This window comes from Oncorhynchus masou, unplaced genomic scaffold (genome assembly GCF_036934945.1).
Source record: "Oncorhynchus masou masou isolate Uvic2021 unplaced genomic scaffold, UVic_Omas_1.1 unplaced_scaffold_6327, whole genome shotgun sequence".
NCBI lineage: Eukaryota > Metazoa > Chordata > Actinopteri > Salmoniformes > Salmonidae > Oncorhynchus > Oncorhynchus masou.
Genome location: NW_027012757.1, coordinates 1,407 through 18,353, shown reverse-complemented (window position 1 = coordinate 18,353; position 16,947 = coordinate 1,407). Strand labels below are relative to the sequence as shown.

The following is a 16,947-nucleotide window of genomic DNA, read 5'->3' as shown; positions in this document are numbered from 1 at the left end:
CTAACAAGTCAACAGCCCACTTACCTTGTTCTTCAAAATCTTCTCTCAGCTTCTTCACTGTAGACAAAATAAAACAAATGTATAAAATCATTATAATAATAATCATAAAGATGGGAAATATGAATATTGATTAATATTCTGTGTTTTCTCGTTGTAAACACACACACAGTCATTTAAAAACACAAATGAAAATACAGTATAACCATTAAAACCATGAGGTCTGTGATTAACAGTTGACCCATCAGTATTATAGTAATAAACCATGAGGTCTGTGATTAACAGTTGACCCATCAGTATTATAGTAATAAACCATGAGGTCTGTGATTAACAGTTGACCCAGTATTATAGTAATAAACCATGAGGTCTGTGATTAACAGTTGACCCATCAGTATTATAGTAATAAACCATGAGGTCTGTGATTAACAGTTGACCCATCAGTATTATAGTAATAAACCATGAGGTCTGTGATTAACAGTTGACCCATCAGTATTATAGTAATAAACCATGAGGTCTGTGATTAACAGTTGACCCATCAGTATTATAGTAATAAACCATGAGGTCTGAGATTAACAGTTGACCCATCAGTATTATAGTAATAAACCATGAGGTCTGTGATTAACAGTTGACCCATCAGTATTATAGTAATAAACCATGAGGTCTGTGATTAACAGTTGACCCATCAGTATTATAGTAATAAACCATGAGGTCTGTGATTAACAGTTGACCCATCAGTATTATAGTAATAAACCATGAGGTCTGTGATTAACAGTTGACCCATCAGTATTATAGTAATAAACCATGAGGTCTGTGATTAACAGTTGACCCATCAGTATTATAGTAATAAACCATGAGGTCTGTGATTAACAGTTGACCCATCAGTATTATAGTAATAAACCATGAGGTCTGTGATTAACAGTTGACCCATCAGTATTATAGTAATAAACCATGAGGTCTGTGATTAACAGTTGACCCATCAGTATTATAGTAATAAACCATGAGGTCTGTGATTAACAGTTGACCCATCAGTATTATAGTAATAAACCATGAGGTCTGTGATTAACAGTTGACCCATCAGTATTATAGTAATCATCATAATCTCTATATGTGAAACTCTAACAAGTCAACAGCCACTTACCTTGTTCTTCAAAATCTTCTCTCAGCTTCTTCACTGTAGACAAAATAAAACAAATGTATAAAATCATTATAATAATAATCATAAAGATGGGAAATATGAATATTGATTAATATTCTGTGTTTTCTCGTTGTAAACACACACACAGTCATTTAAAAACACAAATGAAAATACAGTATAACCATTAAAACCATGAGGTCTGTGATTAACAGTTGACCCATCAGTATTATAGTAATAAACCATGAGGTCTGTGATTAACAGTTGACCCATCAGTATTATAGTAATAAACCATGTGGTCTGTGATTAACAGTTGACCCATCAGTATTATAGTAATAAACCATGAGGTCTGTGATTAACAGTTGACCCATCAGTATTATAGTAATAAACCACGAGGTCTGTGATTAACAGTTGACCCATCAGTATTATATTATAGTAATAAACCATGAGGTCTGTGATTAACAGTTGACCCATCAGTATTATAGTAATAAACCATGAGGTCTTAACAGTGACCCATCAGTAATAGTAATAAACCATGAGGTCTGTGATTAACAGTGGACCCATCAGTATTATAGTAATAAACCATGAGGTCTGTGATTAACAGTTGACCCATCAGTATTATAGTAATAAACCATGAGGTCTGTGATTAACAGTTGACCCATCAGTATTATAGTAATAAACCATGAGGTCTGTGATTAACAGTTGACCCATCAGTATTATAGTAATAAACCATGAGGTCTGTGATTAACAGTTGACCCATCAGTATTATAGTAATAAACCATGAGGTTAACAGTTGACCCATCAGTATTATAGTAATAATCATAATCTCTATATGTGAAACTCTAACAAGACAACAGTCCACTTACCTTGTTGTTCCAATTCTTGTCTAAGCTCCACTGTAGACAAAATAAAACAAATGGAAAAAGCATTATAATAATAATCATAAAGACTGGAAATATGAATATTGATTAATATTCTGTGTTTTCTCGTTGTAAACACACACACGGTCATTTAAAAACACAAATGAAAATACAGTATAACCATTAAAACCATGAGGTCTGTGATTAACAGTTGACCCATTAGTATTATAGTAATAAACCATGAGGTCTGTGATTAACAGTTGACCCATCAGTATTATAGTAATAAACCATGAGGTCTGTGATTAACAGTTGACCCATCAGTATTATAGTAATAAACCATGAGGTCTGTGATTAACAGTTGACCCATCAGTATTATAGTAATAAACCATGAGGTCTGTGATTAACAGTTGACCCATCAGTATTATAGTAATAAACCATGAGGTCTGTGATTAACAGTTGACCCATCAGTATTATAGTAATAAACCATGAGGTCTGTGATTAACAGTTGACCCATCAGTATTATAGTAATAAACCATGAGGTCTGTGATTAACAGTTGACCCATCAGTATTATAGTAATAAACCATGAGGTCTGTGATTAACAGTTGACCCATCAGTATTATAGTAATAAACCATGAGGTCTGTGATTAACAGTTGACCCATCAGTATTATAGTAATCATCATAATCTCTATATGTGAAACTCTAACAAGTCAACAGCCCACTTACCTTGTTCTTCAAAATCTTCTCTCAGCTTCTTCACTGTAGACAAAATAAAACAAATGTATAAAATCATTATAATAATAATCATAAAGATGGGAAATATGAATATTGATTAATATTCTGTGTTTTCTCGTTGTAAACACACACACAGTCATTTAAAAACACAAATGAAAATACAGTATAACCATTAAAACCATGAGGTCTGTGATTAACAGTTGACCCATCAGTATTATAGTAATAAACCATGAGGTCTGTGATTAACAGTTGACCCATCAGTATTATAGTAATAAACCATGAGGTCTGTGATTAACAGTTGACCCATCAGTATTATAGTAATAAACCATGAGGTCTGTGATTAACAGTTGACCCATCAGTATTATAGTAATAAACCATGAGGTCTGTGATTAACAGTGGACCCATCAGTATTATAGTAATAAACCATGAGGTCTGTGATTAACAGTTGACCCATCAGTATTATAGTAATAAACCATGAGGTCTGTGATTAACAGTTGACCCATCAGTATTATAGTAATAAACCATGAGGTCTGTGATTAACAGTTGACCCATCAGTATTATAGTAATAAACCATGAGGTCTGTGATTAACAGTTGACCCATCAGTATTATAGTAATAAACCATGAGGTCTGTGATTAACAGTTGACCCATCAGTATTATAGTAATAAACCATGAGGTCTGTGATTAACAGTTGACCCATCAGTATTATAGTAATAAACCATGAGGTCTGAGATTAACAGTTGACCCATCAGTATTATAGTAATAAACCATGAGGTCTGTGATTAACAGTTGACCCATCAGTATTATAGTAATAAACCATGAGGTCTGTGATTAACAGTTGACCCATCAGTATTATAGTAATAAACCATGAGGTCTGTGATTAACAGTTGACCCATCAGTATTATAGTAATAAACCATGAGGTCTGTGATTAACAGTTGACCCATCAGTATTATAGTAATAAACCATGAGGTCTGTGATTAACAGTTGACCCATCAGTATTATAGTAATAAACCATGAGGTCTGTGATTAACAGTTGACCCATCAGTATTATAGTAATAAACCATGAGGTCTGTGATTACCCATCAGTTGACCCATCAGTATTATAGTAATAAACCATGAGGTCTTAACAGTTGATTATTATAGTAATAAACCAGAGGTCTGTGATTAACAGTTGACCCATCAGTATTATAGTAATAAACCATGAGGTCTGTGATTAACAGTTGACCCATCAGTATTATAGTAATAAACCATGAGGTCTGTGATTAACAGTTGACCCATCAGTATTATAGTAATCATCATAATCTCTATATGTGAAACTCTAACAAGTCAACAGCCCACTTACCTTGTTCTTCAAAATCTTCTCTCAGCTTCTTCACTGTAGACAAAATAAAACAAATGTATAAAATCATTATAATAATAATCATAAAGATGGGAAATATGAATATTGATTAATATTCTGTGTTTTCTCGTTGTAAACACACACACAGTCATTTAAAAACACAAATGAAAATACAGTATAACCATTAAAACCATGAGGTCTGTGATTAACAGTTGACCCATCAGTATTATAGTAATAGACCATGAGGTCTGTGATTAACAGTTGACCCATCAGTATTATAGTAATAAACCATGTGGTCTGTGATTAACAGTTGACCCATCAGTATTATAGTAATAGACCATGAGGTCTGTGATTAACAGTTGACCCATCAGTATTATAGTAATAAACCACGAGGTCTGTGATTAACAGTTGACCCATCAGTATTATAGTAATAAACCAGGAGGTCTGTGATTAACAGTTGACCCATCAGTATTATAGTAATAAACCATGAGGTCTGTGATTAACAGTTGACCCATCAGTATTATAGTAATAAACCATGAGGTCTGTGATTAACAGTTGACCCATCAGTATTATAGTAATAAACCATGAGGTCTGTGATTAACAGTGGACCCATCAGTATTATAGTAATAAACCATGAGGTCTGTGATTAACAGTTGACCCATCAGTATTATAGTAATAAACCATGAGGTCTGTGATTAACAGTTGACCCATCAGTATTATAGTAATAAACCATGAGGTCTGTGATTAACAGTTGACCCATCAGTATTATAGTAATAAACCATGAGGTCTGTGATTAACAGTTGACCCATCAGTATTATAGTAATAATCATAATCTCTATATGTGAAACTCTAACAAGACAACAGTCCACTTACCTTGTTGTTCCAATTCTTGTCTAAGCTCCACTGTAGACAAAATAAAACAAATGGAAAAAAGCATTATAATAATAATCATAAAGACTGGAAATATGAATATTGATTAATATTCTGTGTTTTCTCGTTGTAAACACACACACGGTCATTTAAAAACACAAATGAAAATACAGTATAACCATTAAAACCATGAGGTCTGTGATTAACAGTTGACCCATTAGTATTATAGTAATAAACCATGAGGTCTGTGATTAACAGTTGACCCATCAGTATTATAGTAATAAACCATGAGGTCTGTGATTAACAGTTGACCCATCAGTATTATAGTAATAAACCATGAGGTCTGTGATTAACAGTTGACCCATCAGTATTATAGTAATAAACCATGAGGTCTGTGATTAACAGTTGACCCATCAGTATTATAGTAATAAACCATGAGGTCTGTGATTAACAGTTGACCCATCAGTATTATAGTAATAAACCATGAGGTCTGTGATTAACAGTTGACCCATCAGTATTATAGTAATAAACCATGAGGTCTGTGATTAACAGTTGACCCATCAGTATTATAGTAATAAACCATGAGGTCTGTGATTAACAGTTGACCCATCAGTATTATAGTAATAAACCATGAGGTCTGTGATTAACAGTTGACCCATCAGTATTATAGTAATCATCATAATCTCTATATGTGAAACTCTAACAAGTCAACAGCCCACTTACCTTGTTCTTCAAAATCTTTCTCAGCTTCTTCACTGTAGACAAAATAAAACAAATGTATAAAATCATTATAATAATAATCATAAAGATGGGAAATATGAATATTGATTAATATTCTGTGTTTTCTCGTTGTAAACACACACACAGTCATTTAAAAACACAAATGAAAATACAGTATAACCATTAAAACCATGAGGTCTGTGATTAACAGTTGACCCATCAGTATTATAGTAATAAACCATGAGGTCTGTGATTAACAGTTGACCCATCAGTATTATAGTAATAAACCATGAGGTCTGTGATTAACAGTTGACCCATCAGTATTATAGTAATAAACCATGAGGTCTGTGATTAACAGTTGACCCATCAGTATTATAGTAATAAACCATGAGGTCTGTGATTAACAGTGGACCCATCAGTATTATAGTAATAAACCATGAGGTCTGTGATTAACAGTTGACCCATCAGTATTATAGTAATAAACCATGAGGTCTGTGATTAACAGTTGACCCATCAGTATTATAGTAATAAACCATGAGGTCTGTGATTAACAGTTGACCCATCAGTATTATAGTAATAAACCATGAGGTCTGTGATTAACAGTTGACCCATCAGTATTATAGTAATAATCATAATCTCTATATGTGAAACTCTAACAAGACAACAGTCCACTTACCTTGTTGTTCCAATTCTTGTCTAAGCTCCACTGTAGACAAAATAAAACAAATGGAAAAAAGCATTATAATAATAATCATAAAGACTGGAAATATGAATATTGATTAATATTCTGTGTTTTCTCGTTGTAAACACACACACGGTCATTTAAAAACACAAATGAAAATACAGTATAACCATTAAAAACCATGAGGTCTGTGATTAACAGTTGACCCATTAGTATTATAGTAATAAACCATGAGGTCTGTGATTAACAGTTGACCCATCAGTATTATAGTAATAAACCATGAGGTCTGTGATTAACAGTTGACCCATCAGTATTATAGTAATAAACCATGAGGTCTGTGATTAACAGTTGACCCATCAGTATTATAGTAATAAACCATGAGGTCTGTGATTACCAGTTGACCCATCAGTATTATAGTAATAAACCATGAGGTCTGTGATTAACAGTTGACCCATCAGTATTATAGTAATAAACCATGAGGTCTGTGATTAACAGTTGACCCATCAGTATTATAGTAATAAACCATGAGGTCTGTGATTAACAGTTGACCCATCAGTATTATAGTAATAAACCATGAGGTCTGTGATTAACAGTTGACCCATCAGTATTATAGTAATAAACCATGAGGTCTGTGATTAACAGTTGACCCATCAGTATTCTAGTAATCATAATCTCTACATGTGAAACTCTAACAAGTCAACAGCCCAATTACCTGTTTCATCCGAATCTTTTCCAAGCTTCTTCACTGTAGACAAAATAAAACAAATGTATAAAAGCATTATAATAATAATCATAAAGACTAGAAATATGAATATTGATTAATATTCTGTGTTTTCTCGTTGTAAACAAACACACGGTCATTTAAAAACACAAATGAAAATACAGTATAACCATTAAAACCATGAGGTCTGTGATTAACAGTTGACCCATCAGTATTATAGTAATAAACCATGAGGTCTGTGATTAACAGTTGACCCATCAGTATTATAGTAATAAACCATGAGGTATGTGATTAACAGTTGACCCATCAGTATTATAGTAATAAACCATGAGGTCTGAGATTAACAGTTGACCCATCAGTATTATAGTAATAAACCATGAGGTCTGTGATTAACAGTTGACCCATCAGTATTATAGTAATAAACCACGAGGTCTGTGATTAACAGTTGACCCATCAGTATTATAGTAATAAACCATGAGGTATGTGATTAACAGTTGACCCATCAGTATTATAGTAATAAACCACGAGGTCTGTGATTAACAGTTGACCCATCAGTATTATAGTAATAAACCACGAGGTCTGTGATTAACAGTTGACCCATCAGTATTATAGTAATAAACCACGAGGTCTGTGATTAACGGTTGACCCATCAGTATTATAGTAATAAACCATGAGGTCTGTGATTAACAGTTGACCCATCAGTATTATAGTAATAAACCATGAGGTCTGTGATTAACAGTTGACCCATCAGTATTATAGTAATAAACCATGAGGTCTGTGATTAACAGTTGACCCATCAGTATTATAGTAATAAACCATGAGGTCTGTGATTAACAGTTGACCCATCAGTATTATAGTAATAAACCATGAGGTCTGTGATTAACAGTTGACCCATCAGTATTATAGTAATAAACCATGAGGTCTGTGATTAACAGTTGACCCATCAGTATTATAGTAATAAACCATGAGGTCTGTGATTAACAGTTGACCCATCAGTATTACAGTAATAAACCATGAGGTCTGTGATTAACAGTTGACCCATCAGTATTATAGTAATAAACCATGAGGTCTGTGATTAACAGTTGACCCATCAGTATTATAGTAATAAACCACGTCTGTGATTAACAGTTGACCCATCAGTATTATAGTAATAAACCACGAGGTCTGTGATTAACAGTTGACCCATCAGTATTATAGTAATAAACCATGAGGTCTGTGATTAACAGTTGACCCATCAGTATTATAGTAATAAACCATGAGGTCTGTGATTAACAGTTGACCCATCAGTATTATAGTAATAAACCATGAGGTCTGTGATTAACAGTTGACCCATCAGTATTATAGTAATCATCATAATCTCTATATGTGAAACTGTAACAAGTCAACAGTCCACTTACCTTGTTCCTCAAAATCTTCTCTAAGCTTCTTAACTGTAGACAAAATAAAACAAATGTATAAAAGCATTATAATAATAATCATAAAGACTGGAAATATGAATATTGATTAATATTCTGTGTTTTCTTGTTGTAAACACACACACGTTCTTTTAAAATCACAAATTAATATACAGTATAACCATTAAAACCATGAGGTCTGTGATTAACAGTTGACCCATCAGTATTATAGTAATAAACCATGAGGTCTGTGATTAACAGTTGACCCATCAGTATTATAGTAATAAACCATGAGGTCTGTGATTAACAGTTGACCCATCAGTATTATAGTAATAAACCAGGAGGTCTGTGATTAACAGTTGACCCATCAGTATTATAGTAATAAACCATGAGGTCTGTGGTTAACAGTTGACCCATCAGTATTATAGTAATAAACCATGAGGTCAGTGATTAACAGTTGACCCATCAGTATTATAGTAATAATCATAATCTCTATATGTGATACTCTAACAAGACAACAACTTACCTCGTTCTTCCAGTAGTTCTCTACGCTTTCTTCTCTGTAGACAAAAGAAAACAAATGTATTAAATAATTACAAAAATAATCATTAAAAAGCTAAAGTATTTAAAGTTGTTTTTTTTATGTATTTAAAACAAATTAATATACAGTATAACCATTAAACCCATGAGGTCTGTGATTAACAGTTGACCCATCAGTATTATAGTAATAAACCATGAGGTCTGTGATTAACAGTTGACCCATCAGTATTATAGTAATAAACCATGAGGTCTGTGATTAACAGTTGACCCATCAGTATTATAGTAATAAACCATGAGGTCTGTGATTAACAGTTGACCCATCAGTATTATAGTAATAAACCATGAGGTCTGTGATTAACAGTTGACCCATCAGTATTATAGTAATAAACCATGAGGTCTGTGATTAACAGTTGACCCATCAGTATTATAGTAATAAACCATGAGGTCTGTGATTAACAGTTGACCCATCAGTATTATAGTAATAAACCATGAGGTCTGTGATTAACAGTTGACCCATCAGTATTATAGTAATAAACCATGAGGTCTGTGGTTAACAGTTGACCCATCAGTATTATAGTAATAAACCATGAGGTCTGTGATTAACAGTTGACCCATCAGTATTATAGTAATAAACCATGAGGTCAGTGATTAACAGTTGACCCATCAGTATTATAGTAATAATCATAATCTCTATATGTGATACTCTAACAAGACAACAACTTACCTCGTTCTTCCAGTAGTTCTCTACGCTTCTTCTCTGTAGACAAAAGAAAACAAATGTATTAAATAATTACAAAAATAATCATTAAAAAGCTAAAGTATTTAAAGTTGTTTTTTTTATGTATTTAAAACAAATTAATATACAGTATAACCATTAAACCCATATGTGAGAAACAGTTGACCCATCAGTGTTATAGAAGGTAACCTGGTATAAATGAATAGAGTCTAATGGACAGTATATGGGTCATTCCTAGTTATATCTGATCTAATACAGGACTGGTCTGAAGGTAACCTGGTATAAATGAATAGAGTCTAATGGACAGGATATGGGTCATTCCTAGTTATATCCTGATCTAATACAGGACTGGTCTGAAGGTAACCTGGTATAAATGAATAGAGTCTAATGGACAGTATATGGGTCATTCCTAGTTATATCCTGATCTAATACAGGACTGGTCTGAAGGTAACCTGGTATAAATGAATAGAGTCTAATGGACAGTATATGGGTCAATCCTAGTTATATCCTGATCTAATACAGGACTGGTCTGAAGGTAACCTGGTATAAATGAATAGAGTCTAATGGACAGTATATGGGTCATTCCTAGTTATATCCTGATCTAATACAGGACTGGTCTGAAGGTAACCTGGTATAAATGAATAGAGTCTAATGGACAGTATATGGGTCATTCCTAGTTATATCCTGATCTAATACAGGACTGGTCTGAAGGTAACCTGGTATAAATGAATAGAGTCTAATGGACAGTATATGGGTCATTCCTAGTTATATCCTGATCTAATACAGGACTGGTCTGAAGGTAACCTGGTATAAATGAATAGAGTTTAAGGGACAGTATATATATATATATTCTAAAATGGATTCAATCCTTTTTTTTGCCCTCATCAATCTACACACAATACCCCATAATGACATCACAATACCCCATAATGACATCACAATACCCCATAATGACAAAGCAAAAACAGTTTGCTTTTTAAAAATTTTGCAAATAAGAAATAAAATAAAAACTGAAAAATCACACTTGTTTAATGACCAGTCAGAGGTCAAGGACCAGTCAGAGATCAAGGTTAAACTCACCTGTATGTTTTCTCCACATGTAGACACCAACTGAAGCTGCAAGAACTACAACTGCTGCTGCTATTAGTAGACCAACAATCAACCCTACTTGTGATTTAGGAAACACCTCATCTGAAACAGAGAAGCCAGGTCAAACCATTACAACACTACATATATACTGTACAGGAAGTAAAGCATCATTTATAAATACTACTGAACAGACCAATAAGGTCATCCCCTAGGAAACCGTCCTCCACTAACTAGTCTAACTAGAGGTCTCAGGTATTTGGGTTAACCAATGAAGACCTCACCTGGGACATGAATCTCAGTCTCCTTCAGGTGGTTGATCTCCGTCTGGTTAACTCTACAGGTGAACCTGTTGGTGTCAGTCTTGTTCACAGTGACATGTTGTCTCACAGCGTAGAGGTCCTCTGAGTCTCTGTGTCTCTCTGGAGGTCCATCAGCAGGGAGGAAGGTTCCAGAACTGTCCAGCCACTCCATCTGAGGTTCAGGAAACCAGCCTCCAGACTCACACTTCAGGACCACCCCCCAGCCTTTAGTTCCAACAATAGAGATCACTGGCTGGGATACAGCACCTACAGATACAAGATAAAACAGAGATCACTGGCTGAGATACAGCACCTACACAGATACAAGATAAAACAGAGATCACTGGCTGGGATACAGCACCTACACAGATACCAGATAAAACAGAGATCACTGGCTGGGATACAACACCTACACAGATACCAGATAAAACAGAGATCACTGGCTGGGATACAACACCTAGACAGATACAAGATAAAACAGAGATCACTGGCTGAGATACAGCACCTACACAGATACAAGATAAAACAGAGATCACTGGCTGGGATACAGCACCTACACAGATACAAGATAAAACAGAGATCACTGGCTGGGATACAGCACCTACACAGATACAAGATAAAACAGAGATCACTGGCTGGGATACAGCACCTACAGATACAAGATACAACAGAGATCACTGGCTGGGATACAGCACCTACACAGATACAAGATAAAACAGAGATCACTGGCTGAGATACATCTACACAGATACAAGATAAAACAGATCACTGGCTGAGATACAGCACCTACACAGATACAAGATAAAACAGAGATCACTGGCTGGGATACAGCACCTACAGATACAAGATAAAACAGATATCACTGGCTGAGATACAGCACCTACACAGATACAAGATAAAACAGATATCACTGGCTGGGATACAACACCTATAGATACAAGATAAAACAGATATCACTGGCTGGGATACAGCACCTACACAGATACAAGATAAAACAGAGATCACTGGCTGGGATACAGCACCTACACAGATACAAGATAAAACAGAGATCACTGGCTGGGATACAACACCTACACAGATACAAGATACAACAGATATCACTGGCTGGGATACAACACCTACACAGATACAAGATAAAACAGATATCACTGGCTGGGATACAGCACCTACACAGATACAAGATACAACAGAGATCACTGGCTGGGATACAGCACCTACAGATACAAGATACAACAGAGATCACTGGCTGGGATACAGCACCTACACAGATACAAGATAAAACAGAGATCACTGGCTGAGATACACCTACACAGATACAAGATAAAACAGAGATCACTGGCTGGGATACAGCACCTACACAGATACAAGATAAAACAGAGATCACTGGCTGGGATACAGCACCTACACAGATACAAGATAAAACAGAGATCACTGGCTGAGATACAGCACCTACACAGATACAAGATAAAACAGAGATCACTGGCTGAGATACAGCACCTACACAGATACAAGATAAACCTCACTGGCTGAGATACAGCACCTACACAGATACAAGATAAAACAGAGATCACTGGCTGGGATACAGCACCTACACAGATACAAGATAAAACAGAGATCACTGGCTGGGATACAGCACCTACACAGATACAAGATAAAACAGAGATCACTGGCTGGGATACAGCACCTACACAGATACAAGATAAAAAACAGAGATCACTGGCTGAGATACAGCACCTACACAGATACAAGATAAAACAGAGATCACTGGCTGAGATACAGCACCTACACAGATACAAGATAAAACAGAGATCACTGGCTGAGATACAGCACTTACAGATACAAGATAAAACAGAGATCACTGGCTGGGATACAGCACCTACACAGATACAAGATAAAACAGAGATCACTGGCTGAGATACAGCACCTACACAGATACAAGATAAAACAGAGATCACTGGCTGGGATACAGCACCTACAGATACAAGATAAAACAGAGATCACTGGCTGGGATACAGCACCTACAGATACAAGATAAAACAGAGATCACTGGCTGAGATACAACACCTACACAGATACAAGATAAAACAGAGATCACTGGCTGGGATACAGCACCTACACAGATACAAGATAAAACAGAGATCACTGGCTGGGATACAGCACCTACAGATACAAGATAAAACAGAGATCACTGGCTGGGATACAGCACCTACACAGATACAAGATAAAACAGATCACTGGCTGAGATACAGCACCTATAGATACAAGATAAAACAGATCACTGGCTGAGATACAGCACCTACACAGATACCAGATTTGTAGTTTGCATTTGTATTTATTATGGATCCCCATTAGTTCCTGCCAAGGCAGCAGCTACTCTTCCTGGGGTTTATTATGGATCCCCATTAGTTCCTGCCAAGGCAGCAGCTACTCTTCCTGGGGTTTATTATGGATCTCCATTAGTTCCTGCCAAGGCAGCAGCTACTCTTCCTGGGGTTTATTATGGATCCCCATTAGTTCCTGCCAAGGCAGCAGCTACTCTTCCTGGGGTTCATTATGGATCCCTATTAGTTCCTGCCAAGGCAGCAGCTACTCTTCCTGGGGTCCAGCAACATTAAGGCAGTTGACAAAATTTTAAACCATTACAATACATTCACAGATTTCACACTGTGTGCCCTCAGGCCCCCTAATCCACCACTACCACATATCTACAAATATATCTACTAAATCCATGGGGAATATTCAGAGGTGGAAACTTTCCGTGGGAATTAACGGGAATATATGCAAATTAATAGTAATACCATTTAAATGTAGATGTGTTTTGCATTGGATATATTTACCAATTTAAACAATCCAGGAATGGACTGGTACATGGAGACAGAAACATAAACCTTTTACCTTATCAGAAGTAGACATCATTCAAATGATTAAATCCTTCCAATATAAATATAAAAACTATTTAGTTATGAATTGAACTTTAATTAAATGAGTTGACTCTTCACATGGGATGATTTCACTGAACAACAAAAGAAAGGGAAGATTGAATGATCCATCACATTTTCAACATACATCTGTAGAATTATAGTATTTTGATGTATTTCAGAACTGCAGTTTCCTTTGAGCAACAGTGAAGTGGGCAGTAGGGATTTCTTCTCTTACATCTGCAAGCAGAGTTTGGGGAAGTTGAAGTAGGCTGTGATTCGATGATATATTAACAGGCACCGAATTGATTATATGCAACGCAGGACATGCTAGTTAAACTAGTAAGATCATCAACCATGTGTAGTTAACTAGTGATTATGTGAAGATTGACTGTTTTTTTATAAGATAAGTTTAATGCTCGCTAGAAACTTACTTTGGCACCTTGCTGCACTCGCGTAACAGGTGGTCAGCCTGCCACACAGTCTCCTCGTGGAGTAACAGGTGGTCAGCCTGCCACACAGTCTCCTCGTGGAGTAACAGGTGGTCAGCCTGCCACACAGTCTCCTCGTGGAGTAACAGGTGGTCAGCAGTCTCCTCGTGGAGTAACAGGTGGTCAGCCTGCCACACAGTCTCCTCGTGGAGTAACAGGTGGTCAGCCTGCCACACAGTCTCCTCGTGGAGTAACAGGTGGTCAGCCTGCCAGGCAGTCTCCTCGTGGAGTAACAGGTGGTCAGCCTGCCACGCAGTCTCCTCATGGAGTAACAGGTGGTCAGCCTGCCACACAGTCTCCTCTGGAGTAACAGGTGGTCAGCAGTCTCTCGTGAGTAACAGGTGGTCAGCCTGCCACACAGTCTCCTCTGGAGTAACAGGTGGTCAGCCTGCCACACAGTCTCCTCGTGGAGTAACAGGTGGTCAACCTGCCACACAGTCTCTCGTGGAGTAACAGGTGGTCAGCCTGCCACTCAGTCTCCTCGTGGAGTAACAGGTGGTCAGCCTGCCACAGTCTCCTCATGGAGTAACAGGTGGTCAGCCTGCCACCAGTCTCCTCGTGGAGTGGTGGTCAGCCTGCCACACAGTCTCCTCGTGGAGTAACAGGTGGTCAGCCTGCCTCACAGTCTCCTCATGGAGTAACAGGTGGTCAGCCTGCCACACAGTCTCCTCGGTGGAGTAACAGGTGGTCAGCCTGCCACACAGTCTCCTCGTGGAGTAACAGGTGGTCAGCCTGCCACACAGTCTCCTCGTGGAGTAACAGGTGGTCAGCCTGCCACACAGTCTCCTCATGGAGTAACAGGTGGTCAGCAGTCTCCTCGTGGAGTAACAGGTGGTCAGCCTGCCACACAGTCTCCTCGTGGAGTAACAGGTGGTCAGCCTGCCACACAGTCTCCTCGTGGAGTAACAGGTGGTCAGCAGTCTCCTCGTGGAGTAACAGGTGGTCAGCCTGCCACACAGTCTCCTCATGGAGTAACAGGTGGTCAACCTGCCACACAGTCTCCTCGTGGAGTAGCAGGTGGTCAGCAGTGTCCTCGTGGAGTAACAGGTGGTCAGCCTGCCACACAGTCTCCGTGGAGTAACAGGTGGTCAGCACGCAGTCTCCTCGTGGAGTAACAGGTGGTCAGCCTGCCACACAGTCTCCTCGTGGAGTAACAGGTGGTCAGTCTGCCACGAAGTCTCCTCGTGGAATGCAATGTAATCGGCGCTCCAAAAATGCAGATTACCGACTGTTCTGAAAACTTGAAATCGGCCCAATTAACCATGCCGATTAAATCACGACCTCTAATGCAGAGGGTTGCATTTCCATTGAATTGGGGATAGTTTAACCAAAATATGCCACAAGACCTAGAATTGCCTTATATGTGTCCCACAAAAAAAGGTTCACTGATATAAACTACGTTTTTTGGTGAATTAAAGCAGAATTCCCCAAATTCCGGGCTTAACTCCCATGGAAAATGTCCAGACATTTACCAGAAGGTTTCTGACCCTTTGCAACCCCTAGACAACATTAAACACTTCCCGCTATTTGAGAAATGCCTAGTCAACAACATTAAACATGAACAGAACCCTGCAGTACTCCAGTATTACCAGAACCCTGCAGCACTCCAGTATTAACTGAACCCTGCAGCACTCCAGTATTAACTGAACCCTGCAGCACTCCAGTATTAACAGAACCCTGCAGCACTCCAGTATTAACTGAACCCTGCAGCACTCCAGTATTAACTGAACCCTGCAGCACTCCAGTATTAACAGAACCCTGCAGCACTCCAGTATTAACTGAACCCTGCAGCACTCCAGTATTAACTGAACCCTGCAGCACTCCAGTATTAACTGAACCCTGCAGCACTCCAGTACCAGAACCCTGAGCACCCTGCAGCACTCCAGTATTAACTGAACCCTGCAGCACTCCAGTATTAACTTAACCCTGCAGCACTCCAGTATTAACTGAACCCTGCAGCACTACAGTATTACCAGAACCCTGCAGCACTCCAGTATACCAGAACCCTGCAGCACTCCAGTATTAACTGAACCCTGCAGCACTCCAGTATTAACTGAACCCTCTGCAGCACTCCAGTATTACCAGAACCCTGCAGCACTCCAGTATTAACTGAACCCTGCAGCACTCCAGTATTAACTGAACCCTGCAGCACTCCAGTATTAACAGAACCCTGCAGCACTCCAGTATTAACTGAACCCTGCAGCACTCCAGTATTACCAGAACCCTGCAGCACTCCAGTATTAACAGAACCCTGCAGCACTCCAGTATTAACTGAACCCTGCAGCACTCCAGTATTACCAGAACCCTGCGGCACTCCAGTATTACCAGAACCCTGCAGCACTCCAGTATTAACTGAACCCTGCAGCACTCCAGTATTAACTGAACTCTGCAGCACTCCAGTATTAACTGAACCCTGCAGCACTCC

At 37.8% G+C, this 16,947-nt stretch overlaps 1 protein-coding gene across 1 annotated transcript; it reads right to left on the bottom strand.

The window, feature by feature from the left end:
- Positions 1-24: 24 nt before the first annotated feature.
- Positions 25-11,380, bottom strand: LOC135536560 (butyrophilin-like protein 1; the record flags this gene model as incomplete). Its single annotated transcript, XM_064962859.1, has 11 exons — positions 25-57; positions 1,136-1,168; positions 1,996-2,025; positions 2,715-2,747; positions 4,066-4,098; positions 6,329-6,358; positions 7,047-7,079; positions 8,453-8,485; positions 9,714-9,746; positions 10,806-10,916; positions 11,096-11,380. Coding segments are annotated over 11 exons (687 nt in total), but the record flags the coding sequence as incomplete, so codon positions are not given.
- Between the last annotated feature and the right edge of the window lie 5,567 nt (positions 11,381-16,947).